General features: G+C 42.1%; 1 protein-coding gene across 1 annotated transcript in view; it reads left to right on the forward strand.

Moving 5' to 3' along the window:
- EPB41L3 (erythrocyte membrane protein band 4.1 like 3) overlaps window positions 1–23,021 on the forward strand; it is a 70,227-nt gene that overhangs the window by 28,896 nt on the left and 18,310 nt on the right. The window contains exons 4-12 of the mRNA XM_009284109.1: window positions 1,807–1,849; window positions 5,556–5,631; window positions 7,250–7,468; window positions 7,790–7,877; window positions 11,441–11,593; window positions 13,631–13,728; window positions 15,087–15,262; window positions 17,443–17,609; window positions 21,250–21,816. Coding sequence (XP_009282384.1) covers window positions 1,807–1,849; window positions 5,556–5,631; window positions 7,250–7,468; window positions 7,790–7,877; window positions 11,441–11,593; window positions 13,631–13,728; window positions 15,087–15,262; window positions 17,443–17,609; window positions 21,250–21,816 — 1,587 coding nt within the window. The remainder of the gene's footprint in view (window positions 1–1,806; window positions 1,850–5,555; window positions 5,632–7,249; window positions 7,469–7,789; window positions 7,878–11,440; window positions 11,594–13,630; window positions 13,729–15,086; window positions 15,263–17,442; window positions 17,610–21,249; window positions 21,817–23,021) is intronic.

The raw sequence follows: 23,021 nt of genomic DNA on the forward strand, positions 1-23,021 counted from the left end.
GAATCACATTCTGCTTGTCTGCATCTCAGCTTCAGTATTAAATAAGCCGTGTATTAACAGTGCCCAAGATGATCTAATGTGCAGGTGATATATATATATTGTTTTGGACATGTTATGATGAAAGAGTATCAAAGGATAATGTAAAATATGCTGTGTGTTTCTGACATTTTAAGATAAACATTTTGAAAGAAACCAGTAACAAAACTATTTAGCAATATGTGCCATAGCCCAGCAGAGCTCACCAGGTGAAGGTATTTCATGCTTTGCATGGCCTGAAAGGTCTTCCCCGATGAAGCTGGAGCTGTTACTGCTTCTTCAGCTGTTTATGTCTTGTGAGAACAACAGTTCTATTTTCTAGGCTTCCCTTTGTTTCAGTTATATATGATACAAAAGAAATAAATTCTTTTTTCTCTCTTTTCCCCTTTCTTTACAGACTTCTAAGTGTAAGGATTTTGTTTCTGATTCAGAAAATCACTTAAGCAGACACTTGGTCTGTGCCCAGTGCAAGATAACACTTTAGCATATGCTTAGTTTTGAGTTGTGGTAGAAGTTAGACAGATGTTTAAGTGCATTTCCAGATAGGTGTGCTTTCCTGTACTGGAAAGAGGAGAATGTATTCATTATTAACAGGTGGTTTAGAAGTACTAAACATTTATAGATCGCCAGTTACTTTACAGAGCTAAACAGCCAAAAGAATACTACCTGCCACCACATTTATTGATCAATAACGTGTATCTTTTTAATATAAAAGTATTTAGCAATTCACCTCTATCCTCTGCCAGATAACTTCCAGCCAGACAATATGTGTGCCCATATCACATGTCACCTTTGAAAATAGAAATCCTGATGCATCTTTAATTTCTTGGTGCATAGTGTGCTTTCGTGCTCAGCAATAGCTGGAGCTCTTCAGGCTCATGTTTTGCACCACAGACAGGGTTTGGACAGCTGCAAATTAGTTGTTTTTGTTGGGGGGAGATTGTTGCGCTCTGCTTGTTTGATATTTCTTTAGTATTTTTTTTTCTCTGATACATTTGTTTATCTTCCTTTGGAGAAAGTGGAACTTTCCTAGGGGAAGCGAACTTTTTGTTCTGGGCTGTGTGAGGCATTTTAAATATTAATTTGATTCTGTTAGAGGACAAGGCAGCGGCGGCACCAAGAGACCCCAAGCTGCTGTGCACCTCCTCCAGGGGAATTTTGTCTGCTCCTTGGCATCCATGGAGTAGTAACATATCGCTGTGATAATTCCCCACCTCCTTGGCAGGGGTTTTGTCTTGCATAGTCACCGGGCTCTGCACAGTGTGGATGGGGGCAGCCCCGGTGCTGCAGTTCTGCCTCTGGTTTCCCCCTGTGCTCCCTCTGCCTCTGGGAAGCCTCTCGTGCCCACGCCGGGTTGCAAATGGGGTAGTACCCTGTGCCACGCTTGATTATCCTTTCAGCCCTTCCAGGATTAGAGCAAAAAATCAAACAAACAAAAAAACCCACCTTCTTAACAAGCTTGTAGAAATTTAATTTTCCCAGAAGATACTCTGGAAAAAGGTTTCTGTGGATTTATTTTACTAATTTCTTAAATTTTTTTATTTATTTCAAACCATTCAGCCCCTCAACGTCTGGGAAGGTTAATAAAAATCCTGCTTCTACCCAGGGCCGCATCTTGAAAGTTAGCGTTATCCCTGCCTACTGCTGCTCCAAGGAGAAAGGGGTGGCAGACCTTCACGTGTTCTAGCTTTGACTCTTAACGCTGTTTTAAAAATAATGTTTATTGTGTTTTCTAATTCAAATTGAAAAAAGGAAACATTTTCTTTGCAGAACTGGTTGGACCCTGCCAAGGAAATCAAGAAGCAGATCCGAAGTAAGTTTGTTACCATTTGTGTGTTTATTTCAGGGGGTCTGGAAAATTTTCATTCTGGTGTATCCGGACCCCAAAATCTACACAAAAAAGTGTCTCCCTCCAAACTGCTATCTGTGTTTGTGAAGACATTCGACCCCTGTGGCGCCGAGCGGGGATGCGAGAGGCGGAGGGGGCTCCCCGGCCCACAAGCAACATGTCATGGGCACCATATGCCTGTCACTGCCCAGCCCCTCTGATCCTCTGGGCTTGTTCCTAAACCACTGGGGTAGCTCGCCACTCTTGGGACGAAGGGCCCGTCCCACCGGGGTGCCCCCAGCACCAGGGGCTCGGCAGCCCCCTCGCCCCGGCCCCTTGCCCCGGCCCCGCTGCGCACAGGGTGAGCGGACAGGTGGGATGGGGCCACGGCCCCCTTCTCGATGCCTTCCCTCAGGAGAGCGTGCTCCCCCCTGGGGCAACAAAGCCTATTTCACAGTCGTCTTTTGCATCCTGTCCCGAGTTTCTGGCAAAGGAATTACCTGCATCTTTTAGGTATTTTACCCCATAATGAGTGCAGGAGGTTACTGAGACTCGTAACACATGAACTTGCATTGTTGAAAACAACTTGACATTTGCAGAGATGCAAAAACCTGAAGTTTGACATTAAGCAACGTAACCTTAGGGACTAGGTCACATCTATAAATTATTTCTTTGCATTACTGATATTTATATCATATCCAGGAACGCTGCTCGTGCTCCATACTGAAATACTTCACTGATGCAGAGATAGCACTCTATCTAAAATATCTTTCCTTCCTGCATTTCAAAAGCTTGAACTTTGCTCCTAAAATGACCATTCAATTCACAGAGAACCAGTCAATTTTCTGCTTCACATGAATATTTTTAAAAGCTCAGTTGTTAAATTTAGCTGTCTGCTACATTAGAAATTCAAAAACCTCTCGAAGGAAAACCTTGTCAGGGCTGCCAGGCTCAAAATTTGACCTGCCTTTTTTTTCCCCCCTCACTTTTTAAAATTGATGAAATGTTTGTGTGTGTGATTTCTTTGGGCAAGAAAGCCTCAGTATTTTTTTTCTGCATGTTTTGTACATGATCTCTTCTAGCACTTGTGCTTTTACAAGCAAATACATCTGGTAGTTCACATTTGTTGGGTCAGGCCCGGAAAATGAATCACTTCCTCCTCCAAGATTCAAAGGGTTAATTTACACTGGCTGGAAAACTTCCCCACTTACTAGGAGCAACCACACTTTTCCACCAGTATTATTTTCATTAAAAGTAAGTGATCTGCAATAAAAAGTAATGAAAATCTGCCTTTTTTTAATCTCTTGAGAAGACAGATCTGGAGAGGAAGGTGCTGTAGGCTTTGATGAGTCAGGTTACACTGATGGTCAATGCAAGTAAAGCAGCGCAGCTCCACACCGATTTGAAATGCATTTAATATGTGCCCAAGCCGTGAGATAGACAATGAAAGGTTGTGACAGCGAGAGATTAACCGGGGCAGAAGAGTCTCATCCTGGACTTGACGCAGGGGACAGTTGTATTTGCAGAAGATGACAGCGATAATTTGCTCTGTACAATTCACCCCAGAAGTTTGGCACAGGGCAACAGTGGAAAAGTAGGGCTGTTACCCATGGCACTTTCCGAAACACATATATATAAACACCCTGCTAAATGCTGGTTGAATTGTACAATACTCAGATATCCATGATTCCACTGCAGACCACAGGGATTTCATCCCAGTGGTTGAGAAGTGAGGCTGTTGCCGTGTGTGCTGCCCCTGGTTCTCACCCCGTTAGTTATAAACCCGCTAACTTGCACAGTGTTAGGTTTTATTTAAACCCCTGTAAGTGAGGGGTGAAGGCCTCTTACTTTGGTATCTTAAACCGTCCATGCGATATGATAGGCTATATCATAGGTTTGATTTATTTTGTGTGTACCGGAGGTATAGATTTTCAGGCCATGGCCCCTTCCCTCTGTCGTGGGGTCAGGTGTCACCCACAGGCTCCGCTCCCGCCTTGGGGTCGGTCCACTCCCCAGTGGGAGCATGCCCCATCCTCGCTGCCAGCCAAATCTTCCTTCCACCAGCTTTTATGGCCCAAGAGAGTGGAAAAGTTCCAAAAAACAAGGAGCCCAAAAGTCTCACCAAGAGCTGAAGTCCTGATGATAAATATCAAAAGTCTTCTTGCACATTGAGCCTGTTTTCTCAGGTGCGTGGATGACCAAAGTGGATGGGCTTTGCACGGGATGAAATTTCCTTGTCATCTCTAAATAAATACTCCCAAACACCCAATTAGGACACCATACAGTATTTCCAGGCAAGCAGACCTGTCCAGCGTATAAGCTATCTTACTGGAGAGTGCACCAGATACACCTTCAAACCCCATACTCTTCAGGAGGTACCTAGGCACAAGGTGCCCCTGAATTGAAGATCATGGGAAAGCCCTACCCTGTCAGGTTTATAAGGAAGAGTCCTGTTTTTCAGTGTTTACAAGCACTTCCTCATTACATGGCCAATACTACGGACTTTTCAAGAGAGATCTATGTATTTCTAGTTAGATTTGTACTTTGACATCAAAGCGTTTCAGAAAACAGAAGTGTCATTACTTTGGCTTTGGTTTCTTGACTACAGAAATACTGTAATGTATGTGGTAGAAGTACATATAAGAGGTATATCCCACAACAGAGGCCTCGGTGAAAAGTCTTGTTACTGAAAAAAGTGTTGCTTGTAAGAACACTGTGGTTTGGGGTTTTGTTACTGCTTTTTATTTGCATTCGAGACATGTGCTAGTATAACCTGTCCCTTTTTTCAGAATAGCTTTTATATTTACATACTACGTTCAACTCTTTCTTTTTTTTAGTCTTGATATTCTTTCTTTACAACATTTAAAGCTAACGCTCCAAACAAAATTTCACAAACTGTGGTGATGCAAACCAGTATCCATCCCATGGGTCACCTAAACTTACTGAAATAACTAAATAAGAATTCCCCACTGTTATGTACTGTTCTTCAGTCATGCTCTCTGTGTTTGTCCTTGCAGTTTTGTCTGCACAGTAATTTATGTCTGCTGGAGACGGGAGCTATGTGCTGAGGCAGCACTCTGAGAGGATGCTGTGAGCTGGTTTGGGCAGCCAGAACTCGGCACATCACCCCGCTCCAGAGCCCATTCGTACTCTCGCTTGTGGTGTTTCCAGCGCATTTGTATTTTGGTTTACTGGTTTTTAAAGCTTGCTTGTATAGGCTGTGTTTTCAGATGGTTAATTCCAGTAAACTTTGTTTTCAGACTGAGGGGTTTTTTTAGTGTTAGTAATAAATTACTGCTCCCTTAGGGTCCTCGCTTCAGTGGAGTATTTTGGTTGTATTTTGGGTTTTTAAAGCTTGTATAGGCTGTGTTTTCAGATGGTTAATTCCAGTAAACTTTGTTTTCAGACTGAGGGGTTTTTTTAGTGTTAGTAATAAATTACTGCTCCCTTAGGGTCCTCGCTTCAGTGGAAATCTTACTAAATAAGAAAAGAGCTGTAAAATCTGATCTAATACTGTAATTGTGAGAGGAAAAAGTAGTATCTTCAGAACGATGTATGGGAAAAAGTTACGATATCCTGTTCTTATGAATTGCTTGGCTGAGGTATTTTTAAGTCTGCTGGTAATCGAACAGCATGAGCATCTCCGTTTGCACTTAGAGTGTACTTTCAGTCAATCTGTGTTCTTTTCCAGGTGGTGCTTGGCAGTTTGCATTTAATGTGAAATTCTACCCTCCAGACCCTGCCCAGCTATCTGAAGATATTACCAGGTGTTTAAAACATTAAATACCTTTCTAGAAGGGGCTTCAAAGCTGTTCGTAGTAGCGCTTACACTCTAATTATCCAAGAAGAGGAATGTTTTGTATTCCCATTGGCTTCTTTTCTCTTACGAGCTTATGAGCGATGCTCTGGCAGAACAGACACTGTGAACAGTGTCTATCCTCTGAGCTAAGAAGACTTTTGTATAATTTAACCCTAAAACCCAGCTTTTCCAATACACATGTTCCTGAGAGTTGATCTTAATTTTCACAAAGATGCCCAATGCCCATTTTTGCCAGTGGTAACAAGTTGTTATTGTAAGTAAAATCATAACTATGAAAGGAAAGAAGTGGGATGAGAATAAGTATGCGTGTAAATTTTGTATGTCATTTGACGAGGTAAGCAATTGATGTGCATGGTATAGGGAATATGGTGGTAATGAATGGCTGCTCCCTGCTTTCCAAGTCACTTAGCTCTGCAGTCTGCACCTCTGCTCTCTGGTTTTGTATTCAGATTGCAACCACAACCGGAAAAAAAACTCACCTGGTTTCTTCCTTGGTATAAGGCAGGAAAACTTCTGAGCCATGACGAGTTTTGTGCCATCAGCAAACTGTTCCCTAGCCTGTTACAACATTTTGCAACCTGTGGAAATTTTTTACGCTGAGGGTGGTGAAACACTGGCACAGGTTGTCCAGAGAGGTGGTGGATGCCCCATCCCTGGAAACATTCAAGGTCAGGTTGGACGGGGCTCTGAGCAACCTGATCTAGTTGAAGATGTCCCTGCCCATGGCAGGGGGGTTGGACTAGATGACCTTTAGAGGTCCCTTCCAACCCAAACTATTCTATGATTCTATGATTTTTAACCCTCCTTGCTTTGTGGACTACTTGTTGCTTTTAAGGTAGCATGAAGCCTTTGGCTTAGATCAGAGGTCCCCTGTGCTAGGCTCTGCACAGAAAGACAGTGTGCCAAGAGTTCACACTTCAACAGAGGTCTTCCAAAAGAAAGGATTGCTTTTTCCCTCTTGTCGCCCTCAAATCTCCCCTGGGAACTCGGTGCTTTCACCACCAAGCCAACACTCTTCACTATTTTCTGTTTTCTTCTATCTGGTGATCCCTTGCACTGTTTATCACCATGGTTTTAACAGCATTTACTGTTTAAATGTATTTTTGAGAAAGCTGGACAGTTTGCTAGAGTGACAACTTACGTTTTTTGAACAGCTTGGAGTTCAGCTACCCTTTAATGAACAGTATTTGGGGTTTTAATTACTTTTTCTCCTTAAAGAAAAGAATTATCAGGTAGCTATATACCTTAGTGATTTATGATAGAAACCTGGTATATTTAATAGGTAATTCTCCATCTAGGTAACTAAACAAAGTAATAACCTATTTTATTAAGAGATCTCCATGCTGCTTTATAAAGATAAATTAGGCGTTGCTACCCATAAGTTAGGCAAGGGTTTTCTTTTCAGAATTATTATTTTCCTTGTTAATGCCTGAAAAACTTTGGGCTTGGGAGTTGTCTGCAAATTAGTAGAGGAACTGAGGCCTCTTGCCGGTGCTTGGGCGGTGCTCCGTTGGGGGCAGTGGTGGAGGAGCACTTTTCTGAGCCGTCTTGGTGCTCCATTGCAGGTACTACCTCTGCTTGCAGCTGAGAGATGACATCGTGTCGGGTCGTCTGCCCTGCTCGTTCGTCACCCTAGCCCTGCTGGGCTCTTACACCGTGCAGTCGGAGCTCGGCGACTACGACCCCGACGAGTACGGTAGCGACTACGTCAGCGAATTTCGCTTCGCGCCGAATCACACTAAAGAGCTGGAGGATAAAGTGATCGAGCTGCACAAGAGCCACAGGTAGGCAGAGGGCATCAGTGTGGGCTGTTGCCTGCCTTCAGGTACTGTCCTGGTGCATCAGGAATTGTTAAAACCTGCTGCAGTATACCTAATAAGAATATTTTTCAGACAAGACTCCTTTCCGTGTCTTTGGTTAGAGAAGAGCTATGCAGCATGAAAGATAACAGGATCTGCACCAGAGCTTTGGCTCTGGTAGGTACCCAGCCATCTAAGGGGTACAGCTGTAGTTCTGACAGGCTGAAAGTGTTTTCTAGGTGCTGGATTTTATTTCAGACTCTCGTTTCCTTAACATTGATGCTAGAATTGGTTGCTTTTCCTCAGGGGAATGACACCTGCGGAGGCTGAGATGCATTTCCTGGAGAATGCCAAAAAACTATCAATGTATGGAGTAGATCTCCATCATGCCAAGGTATGGACTATAGTTCTTTCACCAGTCATCTTTCTGTTGTGGCATAGTACTTGAATCTGCGTGGACTCCCTGATTTATTCTTTCTTGTTGTTTTGAGACAGCCATTTTGTGGGATGCATCATGTGTCAACATGAGGAAAGGTGACTCCTGGGATAAGCCTAAATATATCTTGAAACTGTAACGTAACCTAGTCTATAGATTCAAAGATGTTGCACATCAACCTTTCATGTTGATTAAACAACCAAATCCTTTGGGAAAATATTGAATGGACAGAGTAATGAGGAAGGATATTAGAAGCTGTCCAGAGAGTGATGAATTGTCATTTCATTCAGCTACATTTTCCGATTTAATAAGGCCAACTCTGGTATCTTAACTAGATAAGCAGATAATTTCTAACACTGCAGAGAACTTTCATGCAATTATTTAGCCGTGCTGGAAACCTAATCCAACTGATAGTAATGGGGAGACAGCGGCTTGTCTCTCTTCTGAAGTGTGGTTGTTGCAGTTGACTGGAAGGGCAGTGATTCTGCTGGAAACATTCTCCCATGATGAAGTATTTTCTCTAATCATCGGCAGTTATGAATAAAACATGGTCATTCTTATTGTGGCTTGGGAGAGCCACCTACCAGCCTTGTGTTGGTTGTCTGTTTTTTGTGGTTTTTGTGGGTTTTTTTAAAAATAAATAATTACTATTTTTTTCTTCACTCTTCAAAGTAAGGCTAATGGATTTTAACATCTCTGAGGTTAGCAAGCATCCTTGGCAAATGAGTGCTGAACAAAGAATCCTGAGCTGTGGAGAATGCTGCATTTTCTATAAAGGTCAAGTTACTGTAAGCCTGTTTTTATGCTGCAGCAGATCCTTTCAAGAACCAAGATAAATTTGCAGCTCGGATCTTGAAAGGGCATGCAACCGTGTCCCTGGGGCATTTCGTAGGAGCTGTGCATGTGTGTTACAGAATTCAAGGCAATCTTTTGTGTTCTGCTACTTGCCTTCACTGAAAATGAAAAATATGGGTATGGCTCAATGGGCAGCACTCTACCAGGAGGCAAGCCACTGCTTTCCCTGTGTCTTGCAGATAGGCACAAAATCTTGAGGCACATTTGGAGCAGACATAGAAACGGATTGGCGAATGTCACTCAGTAGCTTTTTTTCAACATCCTTTGTCCAACACAAAGAAATGTGCAAAACAGCAGCAAAGTGAGTTCATGTTCTAAATATGTTACAGGCTTCATTGCTGAAAATTTAACATAGCATGGCATTAAGGCCTAAGCATTTTTTTCAGAATATTGGAGAAAGGCGGTGAAATTTAACATGGGATATCCTGAGATAACCTTTCCCCCAAAAAAACCCCTATCATTCTCCAGTTTTACTCTTCTGTTTTTCATATGGAAAGACTCAGAGCAAGAGAAGCTGGTAGACAAGCCGATCCCTCTCTAAAGCGATGTTCTTAATTTAAAAAGCTGCAGTGCTAACTGAATTGGGTCTGTCTGTGGGTTAAGAAACCCAACAGTAATCTTGGAAACTGAGCTGAAAGTGGAAGAAGTAGACTCTGCATGAAAAGTAATGTTTAGTTTTAATTAGGTCTGCCAGTGAGATCTGATGGTATCAGGCTAGGGCACAAGTATCTCTGTGGATGTCTTTTTGAAGTGATGCCATGGCAGATGTCCCTATGTAAATGTCAATTCATTAAGGCTGTCCTGGTATCTTAGGTATTCAACAGATGCTGGACTCGCCAGCTGCTGTTAAAACTAGTTCTCAATTATCCAATGCAAGGCTACGATAAAAAATGTGTTCAAATAGACAGATTTGTCCTCTCGGCTGTCACCGCTCTGATAAAACCTCCCATTCGTATGCAGAGTTGCAGGGATTCGCAGCTCAGCGTCTCGTGCCTCGGCCGTTACGGCTAACAGTTTTCTGTTCTGTGCAACCACATCGCTCCTGAAAAAAGCCAAATTCTCCTCTTACTTGGGTTTCATTTTACGCCAGTAGTAGCCCATTGAAAAGCAGTTTCTGACACCGACAAGTAAAAGAAGCCGTGAATCGACTTAGGTCTTCTGCAAAGGTGGGGGTGAGGGAAGAAGGCATTTCTCAACAAGTTTTTGAGAAAATACATCAAAAGAAGGAGCCCCTTGCACCTGCAGCTGCGTGCCGTATGTGAGCATGCGTGCATTTCAGGCATTCGCCAGGCAGTGGGATTACTGGCAATGAGACTTTCTTTTTTAGAATGCATTCACTGTATTTAGACATTGCTCTTTGCTTAGGAAACTGTGAAATTGAAGTCCACTGAAAAAAATTAACTTTGTCCCTTCTGTAGTACCTCACAATGATACCATGTGAGAGCTTTATTTAGAAAAAAATCTACCTTTAAGGGGTGATGCCATCATTGCTGGAACACACATCCTTTATTGGTGTGTTTTCTAACACTGGAGTGACTTTGTGGCACTAACTGTATGTTGTGTCACTGATTTTAAAACATTTTTTTTGTATTTCAAGCTGTGCCGTAGCCTTTTCATCATGACTGACCACGCGTGCCTTTGTGTTCGTCTGAAAATGTAATCAGATTTTCACTGTGTGCCTAAAAGATGGCTTGTCGGGAAAACCAGAGGAAAACGATGAATTCATTTCATGATTATCATAGGGTGACATCTTCATAGCTTCTGTTGTCAGACTTCTGTAACTTTACGTTATTTTAAAATAATTACCGAAGGACTCTGTGCTTTAAGGTGGATCCTTCTTTTCTCCAGCAGTATTAGTACTTAGGTAAATGAAAAAAACCAGAATTATACAGGCTAGTGGTAGCAAACAGTGAAGATTGGTTTTAGACTATTTGAAGGCTTCTAAAGGAAAGAGAAGTGTATACTTCTTACTTAAAAAGTACATAATTTTGGGTATATTCTGGGTATATATATTTGTGGCCAAATCTTTTATAGTGCTAATGTGTCTGACCTACAGCTTCCCTGTCAAAAATGGGTTATAGCACAGGCACAGTCACACACTTTAAAAAGAATCTTTCTGGTCTAAATGCCCAACCTTCTGCCCGCTGGTCATTTCAAAGTGAAAATACTGAGCACAGGCACAACAGCCTTAAAGAAACTAGCAAACCAACTAAAGCCAAGACAAGCAAACTACAGAAGAAAAATCTGTCTAAGGATTCACAAGGCTTAGTCATGGACATGATGCCGGGAGAAGTAAATTAGTATGCTGTCCTACTTAGTTTCAATCTGGTTTTTGTGCTAATAACTCTTTTTTTATTACGCTAATAAAATTTTGCTATATGGTTAACATAATTCTTTTAATAACATCTAAAATTTCCCCCCTCCTTTTGGAGTCTTTCTAAAATATAAGGAAACATTTGCACCACTCAGTTTCTCTCACCCTGCCCAACCTTACTATTACTTGCATGAATGCAGTCAGTGAGTAGGGTAGCTCTCAGAAATCAGGTCACTACAGCTGATGCATTAAAAAGACGTAGCTCAGATAGAAACACAGTATACAAGAATCTGTAGTGCTGTGGGATGTAAGGAGAGAAATATTCAACAAAGTGCATTGCTTGCTTTTCCAGGATTCTGAAGGAGTGGAAATCATGTTAGGAGTTTGTGCAAGTGGTCTCTTAATATATCGAGACAGACTCAGAATAAATAGATTTGCCTGGCCAAAGGTTCTGAAAATTTCCTACAAGAGGAACAACTTCTACATCAAAATCCGACCAGGGGAGGTAAGGGCATCCTGACACTCTTCAGTGAATGAACCTTTTCAAAAAGCCCGTGTTGTCATGGATTTGTTGATTTGTCATGTCTTACAAGCCTTTAACATTCCTCTCCATTTATATTTTTTAATTTGTGCTGGTTTTCTTAGGAAAGATTAGGTAAATACTTTATGTAAAATACAGGTAAAATCTTCTTTGGTGTCTTTCTGTTTACATCCATGAATTAACTTAAAGAATAAATATCGCCATCTGCATGTAAAAAGCTCATCCGTATTAAGAATACCTTGGGAATTTAAGTAACATATTGCTTATTCATGGAGTGCTTCTCATCCACCATCATGTTGTATATTAAATTAGTGTCTATTCATCTTACCCACTAAGAGATGTAGACAGGCCATACCAAATTTTACAAGTGTATCAGACTAGTAAATTTGGAGTCTGAGTAGAAATCTGGAGACTGATAAAAATGGAGTCAAGCGTCCATCATTCAGCATTTTTGGTAGCTACACGCATTAGCCCTCCCTGGCCCACAGGAGCTCATGTTCTGACTCTGGAGAAGGTGATGTGAAATCTCGTACAGTGAGTGCCCTCTCGTGGCTCAGCCGGATGCATAGCAAATACCTACCTCATGGGTTGAGTGTGCACCAACCCAGAAATAAGATGATAAATCTTAGCAAAAAGCCCAGGAGGAGTTCAGGATCATCAGCGGCAAAGGAGTGTCTCCATTTCAAGTGCTGGTACAATAATCGGTCTGTGATAGATGAAAAACCCATATCTATTTTAGAGGGTGGAGCTGTATAGCAGGACAGAAATCATCTGGATGAGGACTGGCATTTCTCCCTTAGTGCAATATGGCAGTTAGGAGTCCCGAGCCAACGTCTCCAGTACTGGCTTTGTAAGGGACCTGGGAAACCTGCTAGGCCCCCCACCGGCCCTAGGGCCTGAGCCTTTTTTAGAGTCCTAAACCAAAATCCACAAACCTACATCTCCTGCCTCTCAGCAGGGTTTTAGTAACCAACTTCCCAGTCTTAAGTCTGATTTTAAAAAAAAACACAGATAGCCACTGATGTTCCCAATGCCTGCACTCAAGCTCTCCACCACTGAAGTCCTACTGAGCTCTGCTGGGCTTGGTACGTAGCATCCTGTGACCAGGTCATAGTGTCTTATGCAAAATAATCAATGCAGTCTCTTTCCAAATCACATTTGATGATAATGTGATTCCCCATCCCACGTGTCGCTTATATCATCTTTATCGTTCTGCTGTTTCCTGACTTGTTTCTCTCTGTCAGCTCCCCATAGGGATCCAGGCTTCCTTACAAGTGCCCTTCTGCCCACCTTTCCCTGATCACAGCAACACTCTTTCACCTACTCAGCTATCCGCATGTAGGCATCAACATGTTACAGCGGTTGTAGCTGGCACAGCTTTTGCATCTGGAATATATAAATCTGGAGCGCAACCTAGAAAGGTCTCTTAGTATCCCTAGCCGACTCTTTTCAATTACCTGTCTTTTCCTTATCCTCCCCAGGAGATAAATTAGCTAAAAACACTGTGATTTACTAACTGTAGTTCTTTCACTGTAAATCTCCTTAATCTAAGGCTGTGTGAGACCAGATCAGTCCCTGGGGACTATTGTTTCCCTCCAGGCTATTATCAGGCTTCCCCCTGTTGTTTAAACTGCTGAAGTTAAAACAACAGGGTTAAAACACTTCTTCAATGATGTTTTTCTCAGAAGTCTCCCAAGTCTTTACTGATCTCTTTGTTACTATAGGGCATAAAACATCACTGTCACCATCAAAAACCTCTTGCTCATTATCTGGGTTTCCCCCCAAAAACGATCCTCAGAGGTTGCCATTGATTATCACTCACAGCTTCCTTCCCAGACAGCAGTCTGTAGAATATGTATGTGTGTGGTTATATACATGAGCGCATACGTTCACCCTTGCAATGAGATGTTATAGACGGAGGAAATGAAGATGAACCTGTGTACACTGTCTGAAAATAGAGGCACAGCATCAAATACATCCTTTGTCTTTTTTCCTACCTAGTTTGAGCAGTTCGAAAGCACTATTGGGTTTAAGTTGCCAAATCATCGTGCTGCAAAGCGCTTATGGAAAGTCTGTGTTGAGCACCATACATTTTTCAGGTATGTGGATTTCTTTTCCTAACGGTGTGCCATAAAATGCAACAGAAAGAACGATTCTGTCAGCAGAGGCAAAACCCTTCAAATCAAATTGTCTTTTTGATCACAAGGTATCTCCGAGCAGACAAGGGAAGGTTATTGCTTCTTCAAAATGTGAAACGTTTCACCCAAATTACTCATACTATTTCAGATAGATACTGAATGTTTAAAATCACCATATGGTCCCAATTAATCGTTTTGCTTTATCTGTGCCATGTTATTATCAGCCACTATAATTAAAGAGACGAAGGACTCTGCTGCACTTCTGCACATACGCTTGTATAGGGAGAACAACGTATATGGAAAGTTACTGGGGGATGTGGGTAAAGGTTTAAAAAAAAAAGGAGATTTGTATTTAATTACGTATGAAAATACAGACAGTAGTCAGTGGTGTATTTTTTGGTCACCCAGAATACCCAATCCATAGCTGTAATTTTTGTATTACTGAGGAATTTTGCAGCTATGTTTTTGACATCTAAGAAGACCTCAGAAAAGTTTGGGATAGTGGAATAAATGCTGTAATTAGTTTGTGCTGAGATAGTTAGCAAGGAGATACATAACAATGGAAACCCAAAAGGGTGAGATTTTCAATGGCGTGAAAGGGCATCCAGTGCTTAAAAACCCCTCTCAAGGCGTTTGGGAGGACTGAAGAATTTCTCTCCTTTCTTAAAACTATTGGTTCAGGCTGTCTGTACATTCATATGAAATGCAGTCTTAGCAGCAAAAGATCTAAAAAGAAATTGAATGTGCAGTTTTGGGGGGTTTTCTGATTTTTAATGGAAAATCAATGTCTAAAGCATAAACTCCATAGCAGGAGAATGGCTTCTTCAGCAAACTCCCATAGCCAAAATACAGAGGGTGGGAATGCTCTAACCTGAAAAATGTCTGCGTCCCTGTGAATGAATACTGCCCGGCATTCACTGGAAACCTGTTCTGGCCCTGTCCTCAGCATAGCAGCACCATGTTAAATTTGAAGTATATGAGATATATCTGTATTTCAGCCCAGACTGGGGTCCCTGATACAAGGAACGCCTTATTTTTAGTTTTGGTGATTAGAAAATAATAAATCTGATTTTCAAGGAGGAAGGGACTGAGTGATTCTTGCCCATTAGGAAGAACTGGGCTCTTCAAATGCATTAGCTGAGCGGTTTTGTCATGCCGTATGAGGGGCATCCTTTGATTCCCTTTTAGCCACAGACCCATGAGGCACAGGTTACGACAGAGAGTGACACCCAACAGTTGTCTTCTCTCCTTTGCAGAAATAGAGTGGACTGATTTTTGGAGGGGGGGGACTAACGGCTGCACTGCTTGGTGTGTTTTAGGCTCCTGCTGCCAGAAGCACCTCCAAAGAAGTTCCTCACGCTGGGCTCCAAGTTTCGCTACAGCGGCCGGACGCAGGCCCAGACGAGAAGAGCCAGCGCCCTCATAGACCGTCCCGCACCTTACTTTGAGCGGTCTTCTAGTAAACGTTACACTATGTCTCGCAGCTTAGATGGGGGTAAGGTCTTCTCAATTGACTTTGTCAAAAGGTATCGTCACGGTGGTCACTGCTTTAGATTAGGTATAAACTTGTCATCTCATCTCCTTGAGCTTCTGCTGAGTGGAGGCTGTGAGTACCTGCACGTTCACTGCAGGGGCAGGGGAGGATGCAGAGAAATATTGTGCTGAATGTACTGCTGTGGCCTTTACAAAGCGTTTGCCTGGAGGAGGTCCTTGGGAGCCCACTCTTCATGGAGCCTCTCTCCTTGGCCTCACACCTGCAAAGCACTTCCCCGCTTTGGGGAAGGACGGGGCGCTTGGACCTGCCAGCCTGGACCTGCCTGCCCGAGCAAGTCAGGCTTCAATGCTTTTTTGGGGTTTGCATGAGTAACTGTTCGGGTTTTGGTTTAACTTGGCTTTTTTTCCTATGTAGGTGTTTCATTTAAGTATATGTTACAGTTCATAAATGAACTATTTCCCTTGATTGAGTAATAACACTTGCTTCCGATTACCTCGCATCCTAGTCGGATAAGCGCCGACAGGCTTGTTCCATACATTACTTTTGAAGGTCTGAGATGGAGACTAACATACGCAGGTTTATAGTAGGTCCTTCCTCCTCCTCTCTTTCTCCATGGTTCATGGAGGTCACGGTTCTGCTGCTCCCTTAGGTTAAACCAGCACATGATTCAGAGTCTCAGCTACTTCATCAGCTGTTACTGTTGTCAGCTATTGAGTAAAAAGAGGTTGTAGTTTATCTTTGTAGAAAAAAAGACTGAAACTGAATTCAGAATTGCTAGAGTTTTAAAAAAAAGGTGAGTTCTCCCATGGAATATCACAAACGAATTGCAATGAATACAGCTGATGGTGGGGAGGGGGAGAAGCTTTGATTTAAAAGTACTAGTGACAAGCCTTCTTTTCTCCCCCTAAAGGTGCTGCTTGTCATTAATTATTTTGGAATCTTCTAATTCTGATGTGCTTCTTGCTCGTTACCAAGCAACTGGTGACCTGATTGCTGTGCATGTGTCTCAAAGCAGAAATTACCCTTCTGCATTATTTTGTTTGTAACATCTAAACAAGATGTCTCTCTCTACTCCCTTTGCTTTTGCCTGCCTCCTAAGCTCATTCCCAAGAGACAAGATATCTGAAACGCTTTTTCCCAGCATTTGTTAGACTCCACAAGGTTTTTATGATGTTAATTTGCGTAAGTGCAAATGGGAAAAAGAGGTTTTTTTAATCAGTGTTTATGATTTCTTCACTAATGTTGTTACTATAATGCAAATGTGGCTGTAACATTCTGCATCGCGATTACACTGCGATCCCGGCCCTGTCATTTGTTACAGATGCAAGTAACTTTATAAATTTGAATAGTCCTATTGACTTAGAAATTAGTTACATAATAGTCAAGAGCAGGGTCTGGGTATATTATTAATGTTTTGATTACATTCTGTCTGTAAATGTACTATTTATTTCAAAATCATTTATATATATTTAAGTTTGTTGAATTATCGAATGTTTACATCCTAAAATATTCTGGTTTGGTCCACTGAATTGAATGCCATCACTTCCCAGAATTTTTTAGGATAATGAGCTCACTTAACCAGCAGACTTTAACATTTGAAAATACAAAGATCCTGGTTTTTGATTCTCAGATATTATGCCTGTGTTACATCAATATTGTCATTTCCTGTAATGCAGCACATTACTTACTGTGCATTTGGTCTGCATTGTTATATTCTGACAGATTTCCAAAAAAATCTCTTCAACCCCCGTGGCTGATGTCATAGCCGATTCTCCTTATGTTTCCTGCCTGATAACAGTGGCAACGCATTGATTTTTTTCTGGTGTTTTACTACAGTAGCACTTTTAATGGCTTGCTAACATTTAACAACTGTGTAATGCACACATTAGCTACAGTAATGTGTGTATACACATCCATAATACATGTTTATGCATATAAAAGCTACAAGCTTTATTTCAAGTAAACAGTTTATTTAAATGTATGCACATGCTTCTGGTTTCCTGAAACATGACATAGTTGTGTTTTCAGCAATATCTCAAATGTTTTACTAACCCAGCTTTTTAATTTTATGCAGCTTCTCAGCAAAAGCTATTTCAGACTTTCCCTCTTTAAATATTTGCTTTTAGCATCAGTGAATGAAAACCATGAAATGTACATGAAGGATTCTGTGTCTGCTGCAGAGGTTGGTACTGGCCAGTACGCCACAACAAAGGGCATCTCTCAGACCAACTTGATAACCACTGTGACTCCAGAGAAAAAGGCAGAAGAAGAGAAAGATGATGAAGAGGGCAAAAAGAAAAGAGCAGAGGAAGTCACCCCGGTCTCGGCAATACGCCATGACACCAAGGTAGAGTTTTGAGGTTTTTGTATTAAACTGACCTGCCTGGAGAGCGCTCGGAGAAACGTGGAATTGTTAGGGAGGGAGGAGGTACCTAGTTCCGTGAAAGGAAACGAGAATATACACGGTTGTATGTACGTGTATATACGTGCCTTGAATCAATATTTTTATAGTTGCATTTCCTATGATGTTGTAAAAGTCAATTCCTGCCTCGGGCTGTTTTCTGAAATCCATTTAACAGTCAGCACAGTGTTTTTTACATAGCATTCAAGAGCTCCTTAGGAAATACCCAAAAGTAGCCTAGCAGTTTTGCTCCTTTGGTCTTCAGTCGTATTTTGACTTTAGTATGGGCATCTTTTTTTTTTTTTTTGACAAGGCAACAAAATAGTTCTGTGTTCTTGTATGTAGCTCTGTGCTTTAAACTATTGTATTTTTCTCATTTACTTCTCATAACGCTCTGTTTCCTTGCATGTATTTCAATGAGCATTTTTCTCTATTAACTTTCGGGTATTAATATACTATTATAAGCTTTTTTTTCTGGCTTACAAAAGCATTTGCTTCCCTCATTTGAAGTTTTGCATTGAAGAAAACTGTTTTTGTTGATGATTCTCTGCTCAGTTGTTAAATTTGATTCATCCCTCACCATCTCCAATCCCACCACCACCGCATACACGTACACACATGGCTGTGCATTATATCTACTGAGTTATTAAGACAGGGTAAAGCAAACAGGGGGACAGAGAAGATACTTAATTTCAGAGCTTGACAGTGAAGAGAAATAAGGTAGAATCGGAAAAGATCAGGTGTAAAACATCCTCTGTTTCTTTTACATTGAGGAGAAGAAAACAGTGTGAAATATTGAATCTAGGATACCATTCAAAAATTGTACTATGGAATGCACTTGCTAAACAAGTAAGATTTACCCTCTTCATTTACGAGGAAAAACCTTGATGTATAACTTTACACCAACAAAACTGTCATGCATGCAAATGTTAGAACCTGAACTTCTAGCCTTATCATATAAGTCCACAATAAGGCACATAGCTAAAGGATCAAGTCCTCAAAAAGAGCTGCAGTTAAGGTACCAAAAATCAGAAACAAATTGAAGTACTGAAAACTGCAGATGAGAAAATATTTCCTTTTGAAAGTGTGAACTGTAATTGTTGCATTAAAAAAATGATCTCTGTAAAATTTAACTGGGGTCTTCTTGAAACTCCATTAGTTTCTGCATGGAGAAACATTGATGAAAATCAAATATGCAGAAAATATCCAATAGAAACTAATTCTGTTCCAAGTGTTTGTTAATTTAGGTCAATGGAGGGATCAACTGCATTTCAAGGATCATATGTTCCTTATATATGGCTAGAAATAGTCAAAGATATTTTTAGAATATTTTGATGGTACTTAAACATGCACAAATGAATGATTTTTAGCCCCCCCCAAGAGGTGGGTTCTGTTTAAACCACCCACTAATAGAGCTTCAGTTCTGTAAGCCTATAGATATCTCAGTTCTGCTTCCACTGGACCTGCTAACAGTTTCATCATTCTTTATAAAGAGAATAGGGTCTCAAGAAACACAGGACAAATTTGAAATCAAATTCCTATTTAATGGCAAAGAAAGTTTATAGGTAGGTTTTCAACTTCTCCACCAAGACATTTTTCCTTTGTTTTATCCATACGTATTTAAATACCAGAAGTTATTCTAAATATTAACACTGCAAAGATGTCAATAAATGAATAGTCTGTATTTGCAAAGAATAAATTTACTTTGGCTTTTTTGCCTTTACGATATAAAGAGAAGTTCTGTGTATTTAGCTCACATAAAGTCCTGTGAGTCCATCAGCATTAAATTTTGACTTGAGCTTACTGCATTAAGCCCATAAAGAAGACATTCATAAGCAGTTTGAAGTTAGGCTTGGTTTTGGTTGTTTAATTTGGGAATACAAATTGCCTGACCTGATAGATTGGGGTTTTTAACTGTTCTGGTTAGAGAAGAAAGAGAAGCAAAATATTAAGGGGAGGGGAAGGAACTCTTCCATGTAAAAGTTGGGCTTAAATCCCATTCCTACTGTTAGTATACCTGGTAAAGATCAGGCTTAGTGGCTAGTATTGGTGCAACCCGTGTCTAAATCCTGCTTGTTGGCTCAGATTTGGCACCAGCTTGTACAGGCAAATGCTGTTTTGGCTTTGAAGTCATTCTGCTCTGGGGAGCCGGGAGTGGGAGTGAAATGCCTTTTATAGCTCCTCGGGGAGACGCGTGGTGGATGGAGCACTTAGGGTTTGGTCATGGAGCCAGTGTGCCGCTTTAGCTAAGTGCGCCTAGTTGACTTTAGCCAAAACATCTCCGATCTGTCAGCATTGTGGCAGGTCTGTTGTACCTGGGGTATTTTGGTGGTGATGGCTGTTGTTGTCCTAAAGAGCAGTCGTGGCTGCCCGCAGGGAGCATGTTAAGTGATGGTCACCCCTCCTGCTGAATCACCTCCCTCCTCCTACCAATTTTTTGTCCTTGAATGACCTTAAAGACTGGTTGAATGCCCTACAAGCGGCATACCAAAGCAAATCCTGCTTGTGGGTAGCCAGTATTCTTTGCATTGTGGTAAAATTTGTAGCAAAAGCATTGGGTACATTTTTACCTCTTCGCTACGGGTAAAGAGTCACCTTTTGACTATGAGGAGATGTGGCTGCGTGAGGCACGGACCTCTCTCTGGTCAGTTCCCCTTCAGCCCCCCAACAAGAGAGCACAGGATCTGCCTGTCCAAAACACTCAGCTCCCTTCTTTCAACGTGCTGCCGAAGCGGTGGGACGCAGCGTGGTGGGGGGCAGCAGGGCACGTGGCCGGGAGGGGGCCAGCCCCCCGGCGCTGCCTGCTCCGGCTCGCAGCGGGCAGAGGTGACGGCAGGGCTGTGGGGACGCCCGGCGGAGGCCAGCCTGGGCGGTGATGGGAGCCATGCTGAGGAGCTGGCTGCCGGGGTAGGTGTCGAGCTAGTACAGTTTTTCGCATCGGTAACAGCTGACGTACAGCTGGATTTATGCCCCCCCCAACCAGGATGTGTTTTATTTAGGTTTAGGACCTAGCATTTTTTTTAAATATTGTAATGGAGGAATTTGGGCACAGAGAGTTTTAAAATCTTTAGGGCTTTAATTATTGCTGCTGAGGTTGTCCAAGGCATAGATGGGAAGCATCTGGCCCCCACTGGGTCTCCTCCTGACTGCAGGAATGCTGTCACAAGCAGTGTTGGTATTAGAAATACGTTCCCTCATTTCTTTGTTGCTCTCCATGTACTTCATGTTTGAAAGCTCCTTATGATCTGAAGCCAGTCTTACAGTAAGTGGAAATTGGCAGCACCTGAAATTCCACATATGGCCGTGAAGGTTTTTATGTAAATCCTGTGCTGCAGATGATTAGATAAATGCTGAATGAAGAAGTTGCCTTTTGTAAGCTGTAACCCTGATTCACTAATACTTGTGGTGTGTGGCATGGGAACATGCACCATTTAACTCACTGGAAAGCTGTGGTGTTAAAATACTGTATATAATTTTATATATATATATATATAATTTATCATCACGGAAGAAACTTAACTAATTACAGTTTTCTTTTTGTCATTTTGCTTTTGCGCCTTGTTTGCTGCTCTTTCTCTGTCACCAGCCATCTTTGCTTGGCACTGACTCCCGCCACCCCTCACCATCCTCGCAGCCTGGCCCCCATGCATCTTCAGCAAAGCTTCGCAGGAGATGCAAGGAGAGCGCTCAAACAAAGTCGTTAGGTTGTGAGGCGCCCAACGAGAGCGCTCCAAAGCACGCCGAGTTGGAGCCAGACTCTGACAGAAAGGGGCGAGTTTGCTCTGCCGAGCAAGACGTGGCTTTCGGCTATAAGCAAAAAGCCGGCAAAGGCGGAACGCTGTTTTCCTTCTCCTTGCAACTTCCAGAGTCATTTCCTTCCCTCCTGGATGACGACGGCTACCTGTCGCTCCCTAACCTCTCCGAAACCAACCTCCTGCCTGCCAGTGTGCAGCACTACCTTCCCATCCGCTCCCCCTCCCTGGTGCCTTGCTTCCTCTTCATTTTTTTCTTTCTGCTCTCTGCCTCTTTCTCAGTGCCATACGCCCTCACTCTCTCCTTTCCTCTGGCTATGTGCCTCTGCTACCTGGAGCCCAAGGCGGCCTCCTTGAGTGCCTCACTTGCCAATGACCTGAGTGACAGTTCAGAGGAAGAGGTGTGTACCTCGGCATCGAACACACTCTTTTTCGTGTTCAGTGCTTCAGTCCTAACCAGTGTTAGATTGCTGCAATAGTGGTCCTACTTTCAGAGCCTCATTTCTGTCTGTGCTGATATGTTAGAAGGGGTGGGTTTGGGTTTTTTTTGTTTGGGGGTTGTTTTGGTTTTTTTTTTTTCTTCTTTTTTATTTTTTTCTCGTGTTGGGAGTGCAGCTCGGGGCCCAGGGTTAGGCACAACACTGTGTGGAAGTGGCTTTGTTTGAACTGTGTCAGCTGATGCAAAGTGACTTGCACTAAACAAATTGCCACTGATCAGCTCTGAAGTATCATATCTGAACCCACCAAGACCTTTTCTTCCCCTTATCAGTTTATAGTAGGGTTAGAATAGTTACCTAAATAGTGGGAATTAAGTACAATTTCCTGCATAATTATGTATGTATGCATATATATGTGTATGTATATAGATTATATTTATATAAATAGCTAGCCAAGAGTAATGGGCATCCTCACCAACTTCAGAATGTTCAAAATTGAGGCGGACTCTGCTTTTTGCAAGAGGCCGTCAGCTGTAGCCCAAGCCCAGAAAAGGCTTTCTGGTCCAGCGAAACCTGGATCTGGATTTTCAACCTTGACCCCATCTCTGCTGCAGATTAAATTGCTTCCCCAAGCTTAAATCCAGTGTATCAGTGAGAGGTTAATTTGGGACGGCTGTCCTGCAGCTGTTCGGGGAGTGTGCCATGTGGGCTGTCTTGCCATTTGCAGTGTTACATTAGCACTGCCAAAACCGATGCCTCAAGCCACCAGGGTTATCACAGGCAGATAAATCAACTGCAGGAGGAGTCCACAGTGGTTCTGGGAACTGTGGATATGATAATATATCCAGAAGAAGAAAAGGAATCTGCTTGTTTAAGTAACACAGTAACTGGCATCTCAGTTTTTGCTGGTGCCTCGTTACTCTCTGTTGACAGAATAAAATAATGAGTTCCTTTTTTCCTCATTTTTCCTTTTTCCCCTTCATCTTCAAATGCGAAAATACGGTTTTGCTTTGTATGTAAAAAAAACCCAGATCACATAATCACAGATTAGTCGGCCATTTGCAAAAAGCTGTCTTGGCCACTTGTCGATGCCGTTGCAGTAGTTGTCTTCAATAAACCAGCTTGCGCATCTAAACATTTGTGTCATCTGCTGCTGTTGGTTTTGTAAG

Source organism: Aptenodytes forsteri, unplaced genomic scaffold (assembly GCF_000699145.1).
Source record: "Aptenodytes forsteri isolate BGI_AS27 unplaced genomic scaffold, ASM69914v1 Scaffold229, whole genome shotgun sequence".
NCBI lineage: Eukaryota > Metazoa > Chordata > Aves > Sphenisciformes > Spheniscidae > Aptenodytes > Aptenodytes forsteri.